This window comes from Amphiprion ocellaris, chromosome 16 (assembly GCF_022539595.1).
Source record: "Amphiprion ocellaris isolate individual 3 ecotype Okinawa chromosome 16, ASM2253959v1, whole genome shotgun sequence".
Classification (NCBI taxonomy): Eukaryota; Metazoa; Chordata; class Actinopteri; family Pomacentridae; genus Amphiprion; species Amphiprion ocellaris.
In genome coordinates, this window is record NC_072781.1 from 11,438,109 (window position 1) to 11,458,721 (window position 20,613).

At 37.6% G+C, this 20,613-nt stretch overlaps 2 protein-coding genes across 2 annotated transcripts; both read right to left on the reverse strand.

The window, feature by feature from the left end:
* Window positions 1-1,323: 1,323 nt before the first annotated feature.
* LOC111567187 (rho GTPase-activating protein 19-like) lies at window positions 1,324-10,633 on the reverse strand. The gene is made up of 11 exons (XM_023268147.3): window positions 10,556-10,633; window positions 9,991-10,244; window positions 7,805-7,885; window positions 7,047-7,256; window positions 6,689-6,915; window positions 6,481-6,567; window positions 4,568-4,633; window positions 3,847-4,068; window positions 3,657-3,752; window positions 3,174-3,287; window positions 1,324-2,696 (listed from the first exon to the last, which is right to left on the reverse strand). The coding sequence occupies exons 1-11, from the start codon at window positions 10,600-10,602 to the stop codon at window positions 2,691-2,693; spliced, it is 1,410 nt and encodes a 469-aa protein (XP_023123915.1). The 5' UTR covers window positions 10,603-10,633; the 3' UTR covers window positions 1,324-2,690.
* A 2,692-nt stretch (window positions 10,634-13,325) lies between these two features.
* Window positions 13,326-20,001, reverse strand: LOC111567183 (pyrokinin-1 receptor-like). The gene is made up of 7 exons (XM_035947205.2): window positions 19,268-20,001; window positions 18,306-18,476; window positions 18,025-18,121; window positions 15,600-15,805; window positions 14,904-15,125; window positions 14,646-14,823; window positions 13,326-14,228 (listed from the first exon to the last, which is right to left on the reverse strand). Exons 2-7 carry the CDS (start codon window positions 18,453-18,455, stop codon window positions 13,936-13,938), a joined length of 1,146 nt encoding a protein of 381 aa, XP_035803098.2. The 5' UTR covers window positions 18,456-18,476; window positions 19,268-20,001; the 3' UTR covers window positions 13,326-13,935.
* Between the last annotated feature and the right edge of the window lie 612 nt (window positions 20,002-20,613).

The following is a 20,613-nucleotide window of genomic DNA, read 5'->3' on the forward strand; positions in this document are numbered from 1 at the left end:
CAGCTGCTCCTGGCTGAATAGAGGAATGAATCTCTTAGCTCCTGTGAGTCAAAAAACCTGAAATGTGCTTGATAATGAAATAGCAAGAAACCAAATTTAGTATCCAGAAAATTGCACAGCATGCCTGAGTTATTTGTATTTCACATCCATAGAGTTGTGCCTCAGAGAAAACTGTCCAAAGATTGTGGAAAAATTCCAACGCCATGCCAGAGTTTACTAAAGTGTTCTAACTTTAAATTGTGCTTTCCGTTTCACGCAAATTATCTGGTACTGGTATTTTATATAGACGGAATTAGCTCCCTCCAAAAGGCATTTCAGTGCATACATTTAAAACAAAATCACATCCACACACAAACCCACAAACATATATGTTTGTGGGTTTGTGTGCCCAGCAGATAATGTGAAGTTGATTACAGTAGGACTGACTCATTTTAGTCATCATGCTCATTCGGGAGTAGGATTACTAAATAAAAGCCCTCTGTTTTAGCTGTAAAACAATACTCTTCCTATCATGGAAGCTGTCTGTTGTATATTTACAGAACATGAGAAAAAGCAGACCCATTCTCACAGATGTTTACAACATATACTTACAATACGAAGCATGCATTGACATGGACACCATAATGACACAGAGACATTCCTGCTATTGTGGAAAGCCGTCTGCACTCTTACTATCCAACCTCTCACCCTCCAACCCTGTAAAATATGTTCAGTTTGTGCAAAACATTCATGGAAAACAGAATTCCCTCCCTCTCCTCACAGTTTTACTTCTCTTTAGGAGCTTACTGGGTGTTTTATTTTATTGTAATTGGTCATATTGTGAACGTAAGTGTAGATTCAAAATTTGGTTAAACAGGCACAACTGAGAAAATCTGACATCAGTTTGTTGACTGTTACAGTGCCCAATACATTTGAGATTTGTTATAGTTGTTCTTTATTAAATATTGTGTGCTGTATATATGGTGCAGCACAGAAGAGTTAATAAGCAGAGTTTTCATGCACTGACACATCCTAAACAATTGTCTGTAACGGGATTGGCTCAAATGCTGCACTCATACATGTTACTGTACCTCAGGTCGTGTAGCTCACCGATTATTTTCAACTAAAGAGCATCACCTTGTGGCTGCAAATAAAACAGCCCAACAAATACAAATATATATATATATATATATATATATATATATATATATATATATATATATATATATATATATATATATATATATATATATATATATATATATATATATATATATATATATATATATATACACACAAAAATATATATATATATATAAAAAAAAAAACTGAACAACTGTGGAATGCAGCTTGATGAGTTTTAATTACAGTGAGTTGCATAGCTTCACAGTAGCACCAAAATCATCTGTTTACATGGTCAGTAAAGGTAACCATACAGCAATTACTCACATTATACGTAAATTGCAAAAGCTTTGCAGAATGTTGCTGAAAGAGTAAGACAAGGTGGTTTTAAAAGTGGCATTAGCAAAAACTCTCCCATAAACATCTGAAGTAACAGTCACAACAGAACGCTAAAAGATTCATCTTTCTTTGCATTCAACCACCTACTAAAATTTGATAAAAGAAACCAATAGAATCTTGCAGAATAACTAAAGATACAAATAGAAAAAAAGCTATTAAACTGTATACAATGTTGCATAAGAGTTAAAACCGCCTGAGAAAAACTAAAATATAATAATCCACAATATAGTTGAAAGTAGCAGTAGTTTAAGGTATCACAGCATCACACCTAATGTCTGGGCTTAAGAGGAAACAAAGACAAAAATATTCATATAATGTTCACAGCTGGTGCTTTTGCCTTTCATTTACCGTGTCTCTTCCTCCATTCTTCACTTTCTTTGTATTTACTGCCTTATTTGCTGGATTAATTCTTTGGAGAAATTTCAGCATACGCGGGAAGGTAAAATAATTATGATAAATAAAACTGAATTACACAGTAACTTAAGATATATTCACTTTAAGGCACATCTCTGAATTCCTCCCCTCAGTCTACATTGACTAATCTAAACTTACCACAGCTTACAAGCAAATTTAGTATTTAAATATAAAACCCTGCATATCACACTATGTCACTACATCTGAAGAACTAGATTCAGGGCTTTAAGGCCAATAAAACATCCAGAAGACAAATGAAAAATAAATAGAATCAGTTTTGCAAATTAGCTAAACACATTTCAATCAATGATAAAGCTAATATATCCCAAAATGCACTGATGCAAATGCATGCTTCTTGCATAGTAAAGAGCATCACCAGTGAACAAGAAATAAAGAGGGAGCTCTTGATAAATATGTACGAAAATTGGCTAACTAAAATGACCTAAAATAAAGTATGCCCACACACTAAATGTTGTCTAGTCACTCCATTTGTCTCTTACCTTTAGAAAAATGAACTAGACTACAAAGTCTTTCTGTGGATTTCTTTGGTTGTCTGACTAACTTCTGTCTCACACTGACAAAAAATTATAGAAAACAAAATAAAGTGAAAAACAAACGATTTTAACATTGTGTAAAAAAAAAAAAAAAAAAAAAAAAAAACAACTGTATGGTGCATTACACTGTTTGGTTTCTTTGGAAGTCTGAAGATGGTCCTTTTACACAAAAGTCAAACAGGTGCTTCCCAAGTTGTGTGGAGCAGATTCTTTCAATGACAACTAATCCTGGAGGAGAAGACGAGAGAGAGGGAGAAAAAAAGATTAGGCAATGCTCAATCCCTTCAGTCGAGCACAGACATCAGGCATCATTAGCAATGTAAGCAGTGTGAAGCCAGACTTGCCTGTGGTGAACCGCAGACAGATGGCTGAAGTGCCAGAAAGTGTGGCATTTTATTTGCTTTTGGTTTAATAAAAGAATCACTACTTGAGTGTTTTACCATGCATGTACATCATCATCATCAGGGCATATTACAGACAACTGTTCCATTTTAAAAAGATTTTCACTTGGCCTAAGGCCATTTCCTGTCATACCAGAAGTACCCAAAGCAACAATCCATCTTCCTGACCTAGTTGTAACCCACAGGAACACTGCAGTAGGTGAGATTTTCCATTAGCAAAGATAATGATTGCTCATATGTAACACAAAGTACAGGACGTCATTCTAAGACTTGGTTCAAAAAATGATGATGACATAAAACTTACAACTCCACAGGTGGTAATTTCTCTTCCCTGCCCATCATCTGAGCAGCTAGGTGGAGGATTCTGATGTCTGCTGTTTTCTTTCTCTGTAAATATTTGGCTTCCCAGCACCTTCCTCTGTTATATAAACAGAAAGACATCACTGGGAGGAAGAAATGATTTTTGAGGTTTGGGGGTGTATTAAAGACAACCCAAAATGTTTTAATGCAGACATCACATAAATGTTCTTGTTTTTAGATATTTTAATGAATGCTCACGATAAAAATCTTAATATTTTCAAACATACATGTCTTAGACGGGCTTCAAGTGCTATAGTTCTACTAATGAAAATATTGGTATATAGCACTTCCAGTAATATAGGAGCTATACAGGATATCATTAATTCACTGCCTTTGTCTGTGTGATGCATTCGTTACATATGATGAATGGAAAACACTTCACCACACATCAAAGCAAAGTGGTACAAAGGGCATCCCGGCAACAAACCTTAATGATTCCACCCAGAGAGCGCGAACGCCAATGTTTCCTGCTGAATGGTGACCGAGAGTCAGCTGAAGGAGTCAGGACAGGCTGCTTTTCAAACTACACACAAAAATACACCATATTACGTGTGCTGGTTATACAAGTAGCTGGTGTGTGTATTTTCTTTCTCCTCAGAATGAGTGCACCAAGTTACCTGTCTGATGAGTTTCTTCTTTTTGGCCGACTCCGGCATGTTGTTGACCTGCTGGTACAGCTCTCTGAGAGCAGATTCAGTATAGCTCTGAGTGTCAGATGAACTGATAGTGCAGGCGTTGCTAGCCTCACTTGTGACTGTTCTCATGGAGGGAGAGGGGGAGGAAGCTGTCACAGCACCTATTGGTCCATCTTTGATCCCAGAATAGAGACTCAGGTCATCCTAGAAAGCCCCAGACACGTTTAATGGGATATTTTAAATTCTGTTACCTCACTGAAACAAAATGATTTTCTAGAGATGTGGCCACAATAAAAAATGACCACAGGTGAGGGACACAGTGTACAAACATGTAAACAAGAGAGCTTGAAAATATTAATACATTATCATTATTCAGACACTATTTCAATTCAACTAAATTTTATTTATATAGCGCCAGTTACTATTCGAATTGTCTCAAGATGCTTTACAGAACCCAAATACCTGAAGGCGACAGTGGCAAGAAAAAAACTAATAATTCTTTTGAATGCCCAGAAGCAGATACCAGCATCTTCCAGTATTCAGACATCAAGAAACTAAAATTAATCAGACATTGAAGTTACTGAATTCAAAAGTTAGCAAAGAGTTTACTGTGGAAGCATTCAAAACTGTCTCATGGAGGAATGTAATACAGTGCTCAAGGTGAATTTTGTTAGAAATAGAAGACAAAGAACAAAATACTTACATTTGACTGAAGAGTTTTTGATCCTGTGAAATATAAGCGGGCATATTCTTTGATATACACAGGTGCCTTGAATGAAAGTAAAGGAGTACATTAAATCCTGCGATGAGAACAACAGTACAGAATTAATCTTGGGTGTCATAAATAAATATATGGCTGGAAATTCAGGGAACAGTCACTATCACATGATTGCAATGCACTGCCTTAATACAATAGCATCTAATTGCTAAGACAATAGATGCTAATGTATATAAGACAATAGCTTGAAATGGTACAAAAGCAAGTGGTGAACTGCCAGAGGTTAAAAAAAGAAGGATACACAAAACTCAAAAATAATGTACATTTCAGAATTATACAAAAAGGTCTTGTTCAAAGAAGAAGAAATGGGTTAACAACTTAAAGCTGTTCTGCAGCAATGGAGGTTGATCAAGCCTTGAAAGTTGGTGCTACCAAATCCAACAGGTGTCCCAGCTTTTCTTGATTACTTACAACCCAATCTGTCTGCATAAAAGTAGTGTTGGAACACACCATGACATCTGACCCTCGAGAGCCTTATTTGAACAGTACTGTACTGCAAAAAGTAGTGTGCTGCTATAAAATGGAGAGGAAATGGCAATTAAGAATAGAACAATAGAGACAGGCCATCATAACACTAAAAAATGTAGGTCTTTCCTACAGAGAAATTGTGAAGAAAGTCAAGGTGTCAGTGAGTCCAGTTTTCTTCACCATCAAAAGGCTCAGAAACTGGGGGAAACTCTGACAGGAAGAGGTCTGGAAGACCCAAAGCCACAACAGAATCAGGAGACAAGTTTCTGAGAGTCAACGGTTTGGTGATAAGCGGCTGACAGGACAACAGCTTCAAGCACAGCTTAGTAGTGGTCGTAGTAGGAAGTCCCAGTTTCAACTGTGAACAGAAGACTTGGAGTTGCAGGTTTGACAGGTGGAGTTGCAGCAAGAAAGTCATTGCTAAGATGTCAGAAAAAGAAAAAGAGGCTTGACTGCGCCATGAAACACCACCAATGGACTACTGAAGACTGTAAGAAGGTATTATGGACTGATGAATCAAAATTTGAAATCTCTGGTTCATCACGCAGGATTTTTGTACGCCATCGAGTAGGAGAAAGGATGGTTCCTCAGTGTGTGACATCAACTGTCAAACATGGAGGAAGAAGTGTGATGGTCTGGGGCTGTTTTGCTGGATTCACGGTCAGTGACTTGTACAGAGTGAGAGGTACCATGAACCAAAACAGCTATGTGTCTAGTTTGTCAGGGGTTCATCCATCAGCAAGAAAATGACCCCAAAACATAAGTCCAAGCTATACCAGAACTACCTTAGGAAAAAAGAACAAGATGCTAAGCTTGAAAACATGGAGTGTCCAGCAGTCTCCAGACTTAAACCCCATGGAGCTGGTTTGGGATGAACTGGACAGAAGAGTGAAGCAAAGCAACCTACAAGTGCCACGCATTTATGGGAACTTCTGCTACAGAGTTGGAAGAACTTTCTGAAGAATATATGATTTCCATTGTAGAAAGAATGCCACAAATGTGTTCAGCTGTTATATCTGTGTACTTTGATTAGTCAAATGCTTAGAATACATTTTGGTTTCTAAATTGATTATTTTTTACTTCATTTGTTTATTTGTTCTATGCTTTCATTTCAGAGTACAATGAGACATTAACATGCATAACTTCCAATTAAAAAAAATTAGAAAAATTGAGGTGTCAAACTTTTGACTGGTAGTGTAACCTTAAATTTCACACCTCATGTTGCTGCTCCTATCAGACAGAGAAAAGCAACAATATCTCACATATCTGAAATACTTGTTGCTTTGTGTAAAATGTGTTTACAGTTTTAAAAGCTAAGTTATACAGAATAAGTAACTGTCTTCAGAGAAGCTGACTGTAAAGCTGCTTACCTTGAACAGTTTTTGTGAATGCCTGATGAGGAATGCTATTCCATTATTCAGTTTCTCTAGGTTTTCCTGAAGATCACTTGCCATCACCTACAGTAAAAAAAAAAAAAATAAATAAAGCTAAAGAAATTCAAGAATTCAAGAAAAATGCCATGGTCTACTCGACTGCAAACATGGAGGAGGTAGTTGGAAGATGAACCTAAGCCCTTACATTTTTGGGCCAGATGATATGTGGAGCAAACATCGTGGCTAAATTGATAGCAGACATCTTGTTGATGTGCTGATTGCGGGCAGTGTGGTACAGTAAGTCCAGCAGCAGCTTCAGCAAACTGCGGTTGGCTGCTGGAAGCAGCATAAAAAGCAGCTGGAATGCCTCAATCTGTCGCTCCTTATCTGGCACATTTGTTTTATCCCCTTTATCATCGAAGCGAGTCAACTCTGAACACATTAGATAAGAGAATTATTACAACAGAGCAAAGAGTCACTATTATTTCTTTTCTTGATAATACATTGATGTGAACATTGTATCTTAAGGCATGATAAGAATCTGTGTATGAGTCAGCCAGCACCTCCAATCTTCAGGTGAGCATGATAATGTCTGTGCGTGAGCAGAGGCTCTGGCAGCTCTCCCAGGTAGGCTTTGAGCAATGTCGCTGCATCATTGGGGTGGAAGTCGCCTGTCTCTAGATCTATCTCTGCTCCAGTGTTCAGCATCTCCCTCAGGGCTGCCTGCCTTAAGCTGTGGCCTGGCACACGGAACAATCCCTCTACATGAAGGTCTGATAGGTGGCAGAAAAAGATGGAGTGCGACAGCCAAAGAGAAGGGGAGGGGGGAAGGGATGTGGTGTGTAGGCAGTAGACACAGAGTGAAGAAGACACAGGGAGGCAAAGACTCAGAAGTGAGGAGAGAGATGGAGTGAATGAAATGGAAGGAGGGAGACGGCAGGAGCAAAGTGCTTTTAGATAAATTATTGACTTCAGCATTTGCTCCCTGTGTCCACTTTCCGTGAATGACATCATTGCTTTCTAGAAATAAACCATGACCTCATGCTAATTCATTGCTCTCCAACAAAGTTTAAGAACAAATAGTAAGCATGCCCTAATGCGTGGCAAATCTAATTCTGACAAAACTGAAAGGTACAAGCTGATAGAAATATATTAAGAGATAATTAAATCACGTGCTTGACTGCTTTTGTCTGCAAAAAATACTATTGTGGTAAAGGATTTGTTTCCTTCTTCAGCTCCCTAATGCAAATATATGTGGTCATGAAATCCCAAACTGCTTTGAATGAAAGTGTCCTTCACATGTCAGAGAGTCAATACTCACTTTTACTCAGGTATTCAATGAGCTGATAGATCTGGGCTATTCCTTCTTCAGTTAACGGCGCACCAAAAACTACTCCTTTGTCTGAAAAGCATCAAACAGCACTGTAAGACCAACATTAATCTTTGTGGGAACAGTGAGATTTTTTCCCCCCATTACATTCTTGAATATTATATTACATACAGTACCAGACTGGTTTTTATTTATTTTAATTAATTTCTGCATAGTAAATAATACTGAAGACAGATGTCAAATCCATGAAAGAACACATATGGAATCATGTAGTAAACAAAAAAGGTGTTAAACAAACCAGAATATGTTTTATATTTTAGATTCTTAAAAGCAGCCCCCTTATGCTTTGATGACAGCTTTGCACACTCGGCATTATCTCAATCAGCTTCATGAGGTAGTCACCTTAAATGGTTTTGAATTAACAGGTGTGCTGTGTCCAGAGTCTTTGCGGAATTACTTGTCTTCTTAATGTGTTTGAAACCATCAGTTGTGTTGCGTTATAATCCATAGTATGGCAAGAACCACTCAATTCAGTAAAGAAAAACGACAGTTCATTATTATTTTAAGACATGAAGGTGAGTTGATCTGGAAAATTTCAATAACTTTCAATTTATCCTCAAGTGCAGTCGCAACAACCATCAAACGCTATGATTAAACTGGCCATCATGAGGACCGCCCCAGGAAAGGAAGACCAAGAGTTACCTCAGCTGCAGAGAATGAGTTCATTAAGTCACCAGCTTCAGAAACCACAAATTAACAGCACCTCATATTACAGCCCACATAAATTCTTCACAGAATTCAAGGAGCAGACAAATCTCAACATCAACTGTTCAGAGGAGATTGCGTGAATCAGGATTTCATGGTGGAATTGCTGCAAAGAAGCCACCTCTGAGGATAAACAACAAGAAAAAGAGATTTGTTAGAGCCAAGAAACACAAGGAATGGACATTAGACCAGCAGAATTCTGTGCTTTGGTCTGATTAGTCTAAATTTAGGATTTTTGCTTCCAACCGCCGTGTTTTTGTGAGACACAGAGAAGGTGAGCGGATGTTTTCTGGGCACACTGAACCAGCATCGTTACCACAGCAGATGCCATCCCTTCTGGTTTGTGATTACTGGAGCCATCGTTTGTTTTTCAACAAGACAATGACCCCAAACACACCTCCAGGCTATGTAAGGACTATTTGACCAAGACGGAGAGTGATGGAGTCCTGTGTCAGATGACCTGGCCTTCACAGTCACTGGACCAAAACCAAGATTGTTGGAAAACAGTGTACAAAGCTGTCATCAAAGTAAAAGGTAGGTACTTTGAAGAATCTAAAATATAATACATATTCTGGTTTGTTTAACACTTTTTTGTTTACAACATAATTCCATATGTTTTTAGTTTTGCCGTATTAGAATGAAGATTACAATGTAGGAAACAACTAAAATAAATAAAAACTATTGAATGAGAAGGTGAGCTCAAATTTTTGACTGGTACTGTAAACTACACACACACACGTATATATATATATAATTAACACCTCTAGCACGATATACAATAACTGAAGACCACATTACCTAGGCAAGAAGACAGTTTTGAAAATAAAGTTAAAAATAACTAAAGCAGGTAGTCTTCAAATAGTTTATGTGGGGGCTGAACCAGCATTACTGTACTAACTAATTAATCGATTAGATGTTAGATGAATTGCTTCAGGAAAACTAATGGCCAACTACTGTAAGAATAAACATTCATTTTTCATACAAAAAAATAGGCAAACAAACAAATGCAGGCTTCTTCCTGCTTGTCACTTTTGAGAATTTGATGCTGCTCTCAGCCACATGATACTAAATATCACATCTGTAGACTGTCCGTCAGGTAGAACGGATAATCAGCTGGTGTCAAGTTTGGGCTTTGGAATTTGTGATTTGAAGTTTATGTATTTTCTGTGATTTTATAGACTACGATTTTGCTTAATATTATTTTGATTACCAAGCTAATCATTTCAGCCCAAGTGGAGATAAGCGCATTGCAAGTCTGCCACTCTTAATTACTGGAGAACTGTAAACTGTCTGTGGATAAAGGAACGCCTTTCCATGTTATTCCCCCCTTACTTATGCAAGGGCAAATAACTAGATCGATACCGTTTCTGTTGCAATACTTGTGCAAAAAATAATGGTTCTGTTAGTCTAACCTTTCCGTTTGAGGAAGTTGAAGGACCGCAGGAAGCCACTGGAGGATGGTACTCTCGGCTCCGACTCTCCCGTGAGCTGGGCAAACTCATCTCCAGGAAGATCTATGAGTCGAGTGATATTGCTCAGTATCAAATCCGCGAAGGCCTGTGGATGTTCATGTCGCAACCTCTCCACGAAGAAGTCCGGGTTAAAGATCACAGGCTGGTTTGCGTTTGGCTTTTCCTGACTGATAAACACACTGCATTTTGTCCACCTGTTGAGGAAAAACACAGACGCAGCTTAAAACTCAGTTAAACAGTAAAAATTCGAAATTTATCAACAACTTAACAGTTAAATCAGCAGGGGTGGTATGTAGCAGTAAATGTCAGATTAATGATAGGTAACGTTGGCATAAACTGTTGCTAGGTTAAATTAGCTGCGATGGCTGGCGCTAACAAGTGTGATAACAAGACTCAGTTGTGGAGAACGATATTTTACAACCACTAATTATCTCAGAAGAGTAAAAATGTGTGCTGTAACGTTGTAGGCTTTAAGTTGACGGCATAACAAAAGAATAGTTGGTACCTTCTGTCCAATTTGTGAAAGCTTTGGGGATTCTTTTCAGTCGCCATCTTCGTTTTGAATCTTCCGCTGTTTCGTCCGTAGTCCCGCCCCCTAGGCTGTGATTGGTCCAAATATACTACGTCACGGCGGTTGAATCGTGTTTGCTTTGTTAACCAGCTGCTCCAAACAAGCCGAATATGCCGTACAACTGCTACTGTGGGAGAAATGTAATCACCTGTGTAACCACTGAGGCCTTTTGAACTACGAGTTTTCATATACTGAATAGGCTTGCAGAAGAATATAATCACACGTGTTAAAATGTAATGACATAACATAATCATAAGTGCTTTATTTGTTGGGGAAGAAGTCCTTCTATTCTATTCTATTCTGTTCTGTTCTGTTCTGTTCTGTTCTGTTCTGTTCTGTTCTGTTCTAAAGCAGAGAAAAGTAAAGCCATTGTCTACTTTCAGGGGGAAAATGAAAAAGGTCAGAGCTGTGTGACTTATGAAGCGAGCTGTAAGAGAAAGCTTGCATAAGATTACTTTTGTAATCTCTGCTGCATTGGTGAGCCAACTTGCACCACAATGTACAAGGCTGCACATAAACACAGAACAAGCATGTTGTGAATTTTGATGTAAGCATGACATTCACTTCCTGACATGAAGGCAGAGTTAAGGGCTCATCGTGCAATGGTGGTGAAAGATGTCTTTGTGTTATTACAGCTTTTTGTGTTCTCTGCGTACTGTACATGTGGGTTGAACGTCACCAGCTCTGCTTATTTTCTTCTCCTCAAGTGTGATGGAATAAGTTATAATAATTCAGAGAGTGTAGTATTTAACAAAAATAGTCCATAATGCTTTTTAATTAGAAAATGTACATCTGCATTTACTTATTTTAAAGTTCTGTCATTTTTTAAACCTTTTATCCATTTCAGGCAGCAAGCTATGATACTACAGATTACTTTGCCATTGTATTCTGCAGTCACAGTGTAATCATCATCATTTGCAAAACTGTAAGTACATTTCTCAAAACAATTCATAAAACAGAAACACACAATGGATTACCTGAAAAACCTCATTTGTAAACTGTTTTTTCTTATGCAGCCTATTGCTCAGGTTTTGATGCCAATGATTAAAAATGTAGAAAGCTGTACTTTTTTTGCGTGACATTGCCTGATTTACTTTCAGCAATATACGCTGCAAGAGACTAGACAGCATCCACATTTCCACCTTTACTCTTTGTAGGATTTTGCTGACAGACAATGTCAATGTGATACAGAAAAGACAAAGGAAAAAAAAACTATATCAGATTTTTCTACAGAATCTCTCTGCACTAAATTGCAAGAGAAGATATCCATTGTTATGTGGATGAGATCTGCACCCCAACAGAAAAAAGTCAGGAGGTATATGAAGACTAATTGTCTCTATACAGTCCTGTATGTACAGTTCCACCTGTATGTACATTTCTGTTTTTTTCATAATGCAATGAACTACCGCCTACATGTTCTCCGTGCTAAGACTGTTCCACAGAAAACCAGTATAATACATTTTGTTAACATGATACAAGCAATCTATGATATAAGAAACACAGTTTTAGAAAATCCTTTGTACCACAGTGAGGAATAACTTTTACGATAAGCACAGTTGACAGGATCATGTGGAGGAAGTATGTCGCTTCTAATCTGAGAAATGTATTAGTTGATGCGATGTGTTAGAAACTAGACTTTATGTGCTCTTGCACGTAAGTTCCAGCAGAACCAGGTCAGCATTAATATTCATTTGGTGTTTCTGTCCACTTTAATGATTTAAGTAAAATGAAATGGCAATTCCGTCTTTCATTGCTTTTGGACATGCAGATTTAGGTGATGTGTCTTTCATGGTCCATTATTCATGCAAATCTATTTCACACTACAAGATAATTTAATCATTTGGAAATATATAAAACTATCAGTGCACATTGAAACCCCAAGAGTCCTCGTCCACTTCGTGTCGTCCTAATTAATCTCTGCCTGTGTGCTTTTCAACCTGTGTGCAGCTTGATTTATACTGCTCTATTTACATAAAAGACATTCTAATTGGTTAGTGATGGTGATGATCACCTGGCAACTGCTAAAAATATTATGCAGATACATTATAAACGGACCTTTCTGAATTCTCTTGAGACAGGTCCACACAAAGGTAATTGCTCGATGCAATGAGGTGTGGTGATTATTTGTGCTGGGATATGAAAAATGATCGTGATGACTAGTGACATTTCAAGTGGTGTCAGTCATGTGTTAATCGGTTCTATAGGTAAAGGTTAGAGTGAGCACACGTTTAAATCAAACTGCCTACCAGATGATATTTTAAAAAGATAGCTAGATAGATAGATAGATAGATAGATAGATAGATAGGTAGGTAGGTAGGTAGGTAGGTAGGTAGGTAGGTAGGTAGGTAGGTAGGTAGGTAGGTAGGTAGGTAGGTAGGTAGGTAGATAGATAGATAGATAGATAGATAGATAGATAGATAGATAGAAGGCTGTACTTTAGTAATTTACTGGGATATACTTTTCTGCAAGTTATCTTGATATATTTACAATGAGTTGATAGACTTGTTCTCATTCAAGTCATCCTGCTGTTAGTTGTCTTGACAACACAGAAAATACTCCACTCCTGCCCAAATCCAGATATTTGACAAAATGAAATAATTATATTTACAGTGCAGTGATGTAAAATATAATGCAGTCTTTGACAAGTGAATAAAATAAAACACATAATTGTGATCATCACTATTAGTAATGTGCATACAACTCATTCAGGGTGCTAGACTTTTTTATTTTGAGCATGCTGTCCATCCTCCTTCAAATTCCTTCAATAATCATCTTGAACAACAAATATTTCAAACAGTATAATACTACCATAATAACACACATCTTATGTAAGGACTTCCCTAGACATGTTGGAAATGTAGTTTTGCACGTAATACAGAAAATATACTTTCACATTCATCTGTCACAATAGTATAACCTCAACAGCACGTACTGTACAAAAGTTTCTTTTGTAGATAGACAAAATACCCTCTAAAAGAACAGAATGATCACGTAACAGTATATTACAGATACAGCCCACACATTTCTAGATACATTAAACATATTTACAATATTTGCAAAAAAAAAAAAAAAAAACAAAACGCACACAACATCAGACTCAGAAAAATATACATGAACAGCAGGACATGAAAGAAGATATAGTCTGTAATAGCATGAAAGAAAAAGCCATAAAATATACAGTGCTTGCTATTGCAGCTCTTGCTGAAAGGGGCTTTTACATCTCTCTGACCGTACTTATTAGTGCCTGTACAATGATGTTCATTTATTCTTCATAGAATGTACCCATCAATGCTCTTTCTAGCTGTTGTGCTTGCTTATTCCCTAGAACCTCTCTGCCTCCACCAAGACATGCTGCCAAACTTCTGGCAGCAGTGAAGTCTTAGCTTGCCTAAAGTTCTCCAGCACGCCCTGCGGAATGTGTGGGAAGAAATACAGAACAACAAAGGGTCCAGAGCACCGTTGATATACCACAGTGGAAGTGACAAATATGACTTGAGGACTGTGTAGACAGAAAGGACAGTGTCGGACCACACAACCACATACACCTGCATCAGTGATGAAGCAATGTCTGGAAAGTTGCAAACAAAAAAAGCCACCACAACCGCACCTGGAAAACAAAACACAGACGATGTTAGATAGCTCAAAATGACTAAATAGTATGCTAATGCAATTAATTAATGAAAGTATTTGAGATACAGTATGGTGACTTGCTTCCTTCAACAACAGCTCACAGTAAATCAATTTATTTTTATAATTCTTGTGATTCACCAAGCAAAATAGACCAAAGCTAAAGTTTTGCATCCAGTTTCCATCCACTCGTTTTCTATGGCTATTTTACTATTTTACCAATAGCATGACAGCTCATAAATAAAGACTTTGCAGATTCTACATAATGATTCCCAGCTTCCAGTATCACACACATGGAGGGCCACACCTTTCTGGATTAACTGGGCCCTGAAATTGACATAGGATTTACAATGCCACCACCAAGAGACATCATGTTTTAAAATTTTCTGTGGCTCACCCATGAGTTTCAGAGCTCTCTTTTCATTTAAAAGTAGCTTTCCATTCTGATGGCACTGGATATCTCGCCTTCCTTCTAGATCTGGTCGCATGAGACCCATGTTCCTCCTCTGACGACCATTCCTCCTCAGGTGAAGCAGGATGAGCATATACAAAGTAAAGATGGAGACCAGTGGAACCTGTGGTTAGAGAGTCATGTTGAGTGTCCATGTCTGATGCAGATGAGCACAGATAATCTCTTAATCAGCACTTATCTCACCAGAAAGAAGAACCCCGCTCTCAGGAGTAAAGCTCCTTTGTAGATGTGTGCAGGATCAGGCTCAGTCATTTCACACATTGTGGACACTTGGAAAGCGTCTTCTTGAGTGGTGGCTGTGTAGTCCAGGATGCAGGCCCGTGCCTGGTCATAGACCAGAGCAAAGGGCACAGCTGAGACCATAGAAATGATCCATACAGAAAGAAGGCATGGCAATCGGGATTTCTTTTGGAAAGAAAGTAGAGAGTGAGAAATTGCATTTGTTAGGTTTTGTCCACAAAGACTGCACTTACTGTATTTTCTTCCATTTCCTTTTTAAGTGGCTGTCTATGGTTTGCCTCTTGTGAAAATGGTACCCCATCGTTTCAACCTTTTTTCCTTTCAGTCATTCTGGGATAGAACTATAAAGCAGAGAAAACCACTGTCTACTTTCTCTCTAAATATTATGAACATGAAAATCCCATGTTGCTGAAGACATCATAATCCTTTACAGTTCATTCTGATACAAGTCCACAAATAGAAACATTTGACATGAATTCTGGAGAAGAAACTCAGCATGAACATCACTACAAATGATTTGTAAAGATTTATGGGAAAATGCAAAAAAGTATTTTTCCATTTTAAGAAATGTTGACTATTCTAGTGGGCATTTAAACTGTAATAAGCAAAGAGTATACTTTTGCAGTACAGGTACTCAACCTTTAGGCTGGAGATCGACCACATGGTATGGCATATGGCTGCGTAGCGTTCCATGGTGAATGTCACGATAACCCAGCTTGTGGTGGCACAGTAAATTTGCCGAACCATGAAGTAGACCTTGCACACTGCTTGGCCCAGACGCCATGGGTAGCTCTCCCAGTAGTATCGGTACAAAGTGACTGGGATGGTCATCAGCTGGAGAATGTCTAAAGTTTACAAAATTACAGAGAGATAAAGATGGGAGTAAATTTGGAAGGACAATGGTTCCTTGAAGTATAGGCAATGTACTGCAGTTGTTATGTTTAGAAGGAGCTGCAAAAGTCTAAGACAGACACTGCTGAATTGAAATAATTCAAATTGCAATTATACAGTCGTGACCAGGTTTACATACACTTATTACTGCAGTCTTGAGTTTCCAATGACTGCCGTAACTCTAAATTTTCTGTAATGAATCTATAAATTCTATAATGACAAGGTGAATTTTCTATAATTCACCTTGTCACAAAAAAACAATCATGTATTTAGAGTCTTTCATTTTTTAGAAGTCTCCTGGAAATATGTCAGAATCTGCTGGGTCAAAAATATACATACAGCAGTGATAATATTCAGTTAAATGTCCTTTGGCTGTTTTCACCTCAGCTAGGTACTTTCTGTAGCATCTCCAAGCTTCTGACAGCATCTTTGACCGCACCTCTTGACAGAAGTGGTGCAGTTTAACTAAATTTGTTGGCTTTCTGACACAGAATTGTTTCTTCAGCACAGTCCACTGGTACATGACAGGGTTTAAGTCAGGACTTTGGGGAGGCCAGTCTAAAATCTTAATTTTAGCCTGATTTATTTATCATATGATACATGTTTGTGACCATTGCCTGATTGGAACACTCAGCTATGTCTTAGACCGAACCTTCTGGCTGATGTTTTTAGGTTTTTCTGAAGTGGAGGTAATCTTCCTTCTTATTTTTATGTTCTAATTATTTATATTAATCTTATTATTCCATTTACTTTGTGCAAAACAGCAGTTCCACTAGCAGCAAAACAGCCCCAGAGCATAATACTTTGCTTTGCTTTAAAATTCTCCAAGTGACTTCCTGACTTGTTCAAGTCAATAATTTATTCTCCTACATCTGTGCCTCCTAAGACTTGCACACGGTGGTGCTTGGGGCTGAATCTGATCAGTGTATTAAAAGGGCCTTATTTAAATTGGCTTAGAGAAATCAGCAGCTGTAGTCAACTGTAATCACTCAGAAGTAAAGAGGCCATGACACTAAGAAAATGTGACTAACACCGCTGTCTACATCACCAAAACTGATCATTCAAGTTGCTGTATGTATATTTTTGACCAAGCAGATTTTGTCCTATTTCCAGAAGATTTGTAATAAATCTATTAAAGAACCAAAATGCATGATTGTTTTTTGTAACAAAAATGGTTGTATTTTAATGATTCCGTCATATAAAATTGAGAGTTATAGGAATAATTGGAAAATTTAGACTGCCATGATATACATAGCCTTTACAAGTACATGTAAAGTCTTGTTCATAACTCTATGTCCTTATGTGTGTTTATTTTTACAGCTGCAGTGTGGAACTTTTGTCTCCTCCTTCTGGTAGTAAGTAATTACGCAAACACTGTTGACGCATGCTTTTGATGCATGCTTAAGCATCGATCACTTTCTTTTTATGGTTTGTAATCCTTCCGCTGAATGCTGAGTTTTGTATTTTGTCTGGAGCGTCAGAAACCTCAGCTGGCACACCAGTTATTGCACGGGAATGTTGCCACAGAAATTAGGTCTTAAACTTTGTGGAATGCAGAGAGATTTACCGAGCACTGGTAGGCCAGTCGACATTGTATGCACTTGTTTGGCAAGGGTTTGAATGAAACAGATGTTCATTTATTAGTAAAAGTCCTGCCCTCTAGCTTTTCGACTCATCCTGGGATAAATAAAAATTAAAAATGGCATTTCAGCTTTGATTTGATTTGCACATACTTTGATTACCATATGTATTTGTTAGTTTGAAAATAAAAATGACTCAAAATTTTAACATCCAGCTTAATTTTGTAACAAATATTAAGAGTAACTGTACACTTAGTCAGTGTATAAGCAGTAATTCAGTATTTCAAACCTGCAAATAGTTACATTAACTTTGAATTTTGAACAATATTATTGCAGTTACATATGGTAAATAGAATTATGCTTTTCGTTTCCGAGTCCCATCAATTTCTGCTGCCTGCTACATGTTTAGGTCAGGCGATTCGGTGGCTGTATATAATGTACACATGCAAAACACATGCCTGTGCTCAACAGAAGGTCATACAATGAACAGTCTGGCAGAGTACTGCGCTCTCTGAGTGCTTTTCTTGTTAAATTAATTTCACCTTAATATTGTTAGTACTTGACTTCCATAGATAAATTGTTGGAGTGCCTACCTGATATTACCAGGCTGAGTAGGTAGAAACGAATGGCGCTGACTCTCATATGAGCATCCATGAGGAGGGTCAGTATGCTCACACCATTGAATAAGACCTGAAGAGCATTCAGTGACAGCATTTAGTGGTTTACAATATGGAAAATCGTATTGTATGCTGTTCGGATGTCATTGACGTTACTATTGCAGCTTAGTGCTGCTGCTTTACTTTTTCATTACATTTACCCTTCTGAAAAAAATGACTTGAGAGTCAAGTGCGTGTAGGAAATTGTATGTTCATACTCCAAACAAGAAGACGATGCTGTAGAGGATGGTCATGGGGACAGCAATTGTCAGCGGCTCACTTTTGGTGACACTAATGTCGAGTTGAGGCATTTCACTTGGGCTGACATTACAGCTGAACAGGAATGAAATCTTCTCTGACATGTTCATGGTGAGTCACCTGTGTGAAAACTAGACAGATGTCATGGAGAAATAGTGGATGGATTAAAAAAAATGGTTTAATTTCCAAATTCATCTATTATTTAGAAAAAAATTATATATTAACAACAATGTTGGCCATCATCATAAGATGTTTTCATGTCAGATGCCAGGTGTTTAATTATTCAGTTTTTAAATGAGTGCTGCCACAGCTGGTCTTTTCAAAAATGTCTATAAGTAACTGATTTCTTGATTATAATCACTAAAACTGTGGTCACAATAATATGTTTATTGGTATTTTACTGATTGTTTTACAAATAGAGTGATTTTCAGATTCAGATGTCAAAAGTATATTTTGTAATTTGCCTCGGACTAAAAGAATACCTGAATCCATAAATATGCATTGTCACTCACAAAATCCCTCAGTCAGGAACTGACATGGCTATTTTTAAGGTAAAAACAAGTTTAACATCAAAGAGTGGCATGCACCCAAATGTTGGATGAGATTCAGTCTTCCTAAACCTGTTGCTTTTTCAGACCAAATTATGCGTATCTCACAAATCAGGATAAATGGACTAAATTGGGCCGCACAGAGAGCATTGTAATTATATTAATCTGTCAGTCACCACATTTCAATTAAGTAGAAAGCTGATAGGTTTCATAACACCTAATTAAAATCAGACATGAACACTGTGAACAACCCGTTACACTGCCAGTATAGCCAGAAAATTCTAAATCAAGAAGAGTCTTGTTTTAACACAACAGTAGTGCATTCAGGAATAACTTATTAAAAGGTATATTGGATCATGAATGTGCACACTCACCTTCTAGAGAGAAAAATAAAGCAGAATGAAGACCAACAGATCTTTCCTTGCCTCAACGAATCCCTTAGTCCCTCTGCGACTCCGGCTCATTCACCGTCTCCCCCTCACTCGCTCCATCTCCCTCTCTCGCCATAAGCACACTCCCTCTCACAAACATATGGTCATAACAGAATAGGAACTCCTGAATGGGTCAAAACACCTGCATGATCACGCAAAATAGTGTGAGCAGAAAATGTGATAAATGAAATGAGGAATTGCCAACGATTTCATTTGATATCAAAAATGTGAGCAAGTGTGAAATTCAATTTCAAATGCACTTATAAGACATCATCCCATCCACAATCATAAATTAACAAATGGATAATGAATCAGTCAAAAAGTGGTGCTGATCAATTAGTAACTCAATCACATCGTATACGAAACATGAGCAAGCTATTGCCAGCAATGACTTGGTAGGAGATTTGCATCAATCATCAAAATCAACAATCAATCATGAAGAGAAAAAAATACCAAAGCTGTGTCTTGGCCAAGGGCACTTCGGCATTTGGAGGTGGGGGGATTGAACCAGCAACCTTGCGATTAGTAAACAATCCACTCTGAGCCACAGCCTCCACACCACAAAATCTATTAGATTTACAGTAATGTTTGTAAAATTTTAAGAATTTAAACAAACCACAATTAAAAATGAAACAAAGTCTAAAAAAAATTACTGAAGTCTGATAATAATATGAAAAAATAAAAGGAACCACAGGGAGCTTGAACCCCAATCTCCTGGACGACAGTCATGAGTCGCCACTCCGTATTCAGACTTTGTCACACTTAATCTGCAAATTGCATGATTAGTATGTTAATGAAAATATTGAAACACTTAATTATATGAATGAAAAATAATCTCAGATGGACACTGTCTCCTCCAGCACATTTCTGTAAATACCAGCTTTTTTAGGCACCTTATCACTGTTTCTTTGACCAGTCCGATTTGCACCTCAATTGCATGCTCTAATTGTTCCTTTATCTATTGCATGTCAGGTCATTCCAAAATTAGAGGACATTTTATGTCCCATCCATCAAATTTCAAATAATCCATGTACAAAATACTAAAATATGCAGTTGTTATGTAAATTCACTTGTCCTGAGACCAAATCTAAAAAAACTACGGGAAAAGAATGTCTGAAAATATTTTTTTAAAAACACCAAATAAGTCTGGAGTTTCCCCTAAAATGCCATTTTTCTCACCATTGTCTGGCTGGGATTTGCTACATTGCGTGACCTAAATATCTTGTGGGTGGCGGGAATTGATGGGACTCAACGACACCTCCACAATTTCATCAGTTGTTCTTTGTATG

Excerpts from the sequence above, each read along its gene's own strand:
- LOC111567187 (XM_023268147.3), bottom strand. The coding sequence starts at position 10,602 with ATGGCGACTGAAAAGAATCCCCAAAGCTTTCACAAATTGGACAGAAG. Across the intron at positions 6,916-7,046 it reads TGCTCACCTGAAGATTGGAG|AGTTGACTCGCTTCGATGAT; the intron begins GTGCTGGCTGAC and ends TAATGTGTTCAG. Across the intron at positions 3,288-3,656 it reads CTCTGGGTGGAATCATTAAG|AGGAAGGTGCTGGGAAGCCA; the intron begins GTTTGTTGCCGG and ends TTTATATAACAG.
- LOC111567183 (XM_035947205.2), bottom strand. The coding sequence starts at position 18,455 with ATGAACATGTCAGAGAAGATTTCATTCCTGTTCAGCTGTAATGTCAGC. Across the intron at positions 18,122-18,305 it reads GCATCGTCTTCTTGTTTGGA|GTCTTATTCAATGGTGTGAG; the intron begins GTATGAACATAC and ends AATGCTCTTCAG. Across the intron at positions 15,126-15,599 it reads GGTCGATCTCCAGCCTAAAG|AAATCCCGATTGCCATGCCT; the intron begins GTTGAGTACCTG and ends TCTTTCCAAAAG.